At 44.2% G+C, this 2,545-nt stretch overlaps 1 protein-coding gene across 1 annotated transcript; it reads right to left on the reverse strand.

Annotated features, from left to right (window-relative positions):
• Positions 1 to 312: 312 nt before the first annotated feature.
• LOC115311959 lies at positions 313 to 2,080 on the reverse strand. The gene is made up of 4 exons (XM_040223518.3): positions 1,773 to 2,080; positions 1,506 to 1,690; positions 1,387 to 1,449; positions 313 to 845 (listed from the first exon to the last, which is right to left on the reverse strand). The coding sequence occupies exons 2-4, from the start codon at positions 1,522 to 1,524 to the stop codon at positions 409 to 411; spliced, it is 519 nt and encodes a 172-aa protein (XP_040079452.1). The 5' UTR covers positions 1,525 to 1,690; positions 1,773 to 2,080; the 3' UTR covers positions 313 to 408.
• Between the last annotated feature and the right edge of the window lie 465 nt (positions 2,081 to 2,545).

Here is a 2,545-nt window from a genome sequence, read left to right on the forward strand (position 1 = left end):
AGGTGCGGGACATCAAAAATAAAATAGACACTTGCATTTTTTACTTTGAAGAATGGCTGCTCAACAGACACTCCAAGTTGGTGCGCCAAACTTACGTTGGAGACACCCTGGTCACAGACCACTGCTTTGATTGTAATGCCAATGTCCTTCAGCTCCTCAATCAGTGGCATAAGCAGGTTACGAGTTACACAGGATGGTGTTGACGTATGCCCAATAGTATATGCTACAGGTTGCACCCACCTCCGAGAAACTCCAGAGAGGAGGAAAACCTGGGCTCTGTCATCAATACTGGAAGTTCGCTGAACACCATCATCTGCAAATCCGAGGACAACATCCTGCGCCACATCGTATGACAAGTTCTTTTTCAACATCATCTCGTCAAAAACTAAGGTACAAATGCGGTCGCGTTCATTCCATGACTTTGTTTTTGACAATCGATGACATGATGCCTGGAATGATACCTGGCGTCATTTTGACATTGGCTAGCCACCTTCGTAGTGAACGCCGAGATGGTAGCGTGAACACTGAAGACACAAATCGGTATGCCCGCGGTCCATGCAAATTTAGATGGAGCGCAAATTTCTTCAGCCACAGTAAAAATCGCTTCCCCTTGCCCTTCGACCTATTCTTTACATGCGATGATATGAGGTGAAATACCTCTTCAGAAACATGAGGCCGAATTATTTCCAGAGCTTGAGAAGCTGTCTGAGGCGTCTTCAGCTGCTGTTTCCGCAGTCTGGCTATCGCCTTTCTGTAGCTGGAAATTCTCGCCTGGAGTCGCTTGATAACGTCCTCGGGCCTTTTCGTGAGCTTGCGGAAAACAGGTGCAGGATGGTTTGGACCAGCTATAAAAATGGCAACAAGTCAGTGAGATTGAAAACAGTTGCAATAAGTGCGATACGATTTAACCAGTACAAGCACCACTAACCAGTAGCATACCAGGTAAGGTGTGGAGTGAAGCTTGAATTTTCTTCTTGTGCTTTACCATTTAAGCACTGACAAAGCCAGTGAAACTTCTGACCACCAATTACGTTATTCTTTTACTAGTCATGTAAAATGTTCGGTACTAAATGTCTTCACGCAAAATCCTTGATAACCTTGCAAGTTCGAAAGGCTGAAATAGCATGAAAAACGCAAAACAGCCATGAAGAATTCTCTTGAAACCTCCTCTTGATATCTGTGTTCCAGTTTCCCACACCTCCCCAGTCATTAGTAATAAAAATGGTTAGATCGGTATGCCACACACATGAAGCAAAGACTATAGCTTATAAAGAGACCTAGAATTCTTTAAACTGATCCTTCTAGGACAGATTGTATTATCCACTGGCTATAGAGGTTCACACAAATATGTTTTAAAAAGTGGCGAAAGCAAAATGGGACACTTACAGTGTTGACCTGGACCACAGTGGCCAGCGAAAAGACCAGAAGAGCTGGTTGCCTGACTTGGGTCTGGAAGAGTGCGCATATTAGGCACAGGCTGGTGCTTTAAAATAACTCTATATTACCGAGTGCTGCAGAGTGCATTACTGCGGAGCTACATGGAAGTGGTGAATTCTGCAGTCTGTCGGGCTCTGCCTGGTCTGGAAAGGTGCACCATGACGAGATAACCTGTTAGCAAGCACAGAACGGCTCGCTGCGACGGAGCTGCACTGGAGTGAAGGGCCAGATGAGCTGGTTGCCTGAGTGGGACCTGGAAGAATGGGCTTATTTGCCTACATAGAGAAGTTACTTATACCTTTGTGTATATGAGGGAAACACATTATTACAATCACCTATTGCAGATGCCCAGTTTATGGGAGGACGAACAGTAGGCACATCTGATCGCACTAGGGTTGTTTGCCCTGGGTCCATAAAATCTTTTGCAGTGAAGTGATCACTGCAGACGCGATAGGTGGCATAGTGTTGCGAAGCAGACTTTCCAAGAAGATCATACCTCTTGGCATAGTCGAGCCAAGATTTTGACCTGTAATATATATTGTTTTTCAATGTGTTAAATGTACACTTTGGAACAAAATGTCAGATGCCAATCTGCAACCCTCTCTTCGACATTTTGGCTCCGCTTGCAAGCGATGGGGACATATTTTTATTTGGCAGGTTTGCTTTGGATGTTTCAATGCACACAGACAAATATGGGTTCCTGCTCTAGAGTAGTGCAGAAGTAGGTCAACTAAGAAATCATGGTTTTTGCGCGAGAGGGCGAACACAAGAGAGTACAACAAGCACAAGCGCGCTTGTGCTTGTTGTCCACCCTTGTGTTTGTCCTTTCGCACAAAAAACATGATTTCTAACGTTCACCAACTCGCCCAACAACAGGTCATTTTATAGCTAGTTAACAGCAGGTGCACATTCACATTTCTTTAGGAAAAGACATTATCAGTAGAGAGCAATATTCACCCCACCATGAAGCAGCGCTTTTATAACTCAAATTTAGAGCCACATTAAAAAAAGCACGAAAATTCACCCCACCATGAAGCAGCACCTTTATAACCCCAATTTAGAGCCACATTAAAGACGATACATTCAAGCTATGTATGAGACAAATCAA

Source organism: Ixodes scapularis, unplaced genomic scaffold (assembly GCF_016920785.2).
Source record: "Ixodes scapularis isolate PalLabHiFi unplaced genomic scaffold, ASM1692078v2 PGA_scaffold10__122_contigs__length_95168666, whole genome shotgun sequence".
Lineage (NCBI taxonomy): Eukaryota > Metazoa > Arthropoda > Arachnida > Ixodida > Ixodidae > Ixodes > Ixodes scapularis.

What these genes read in the sequence shown, in the direction of transcription:
- LOC115311959 (XM_040223518.3), bottom strand. An exon ending in CTGTGGTCCAGGTCAACACT is followed by an intron (nt 846 to 1,386) that starts GTAAGTGTCCCA and finishes CCATTTTTATAG; the next exon opens with CTGGTCCAAACCATCCTGCA.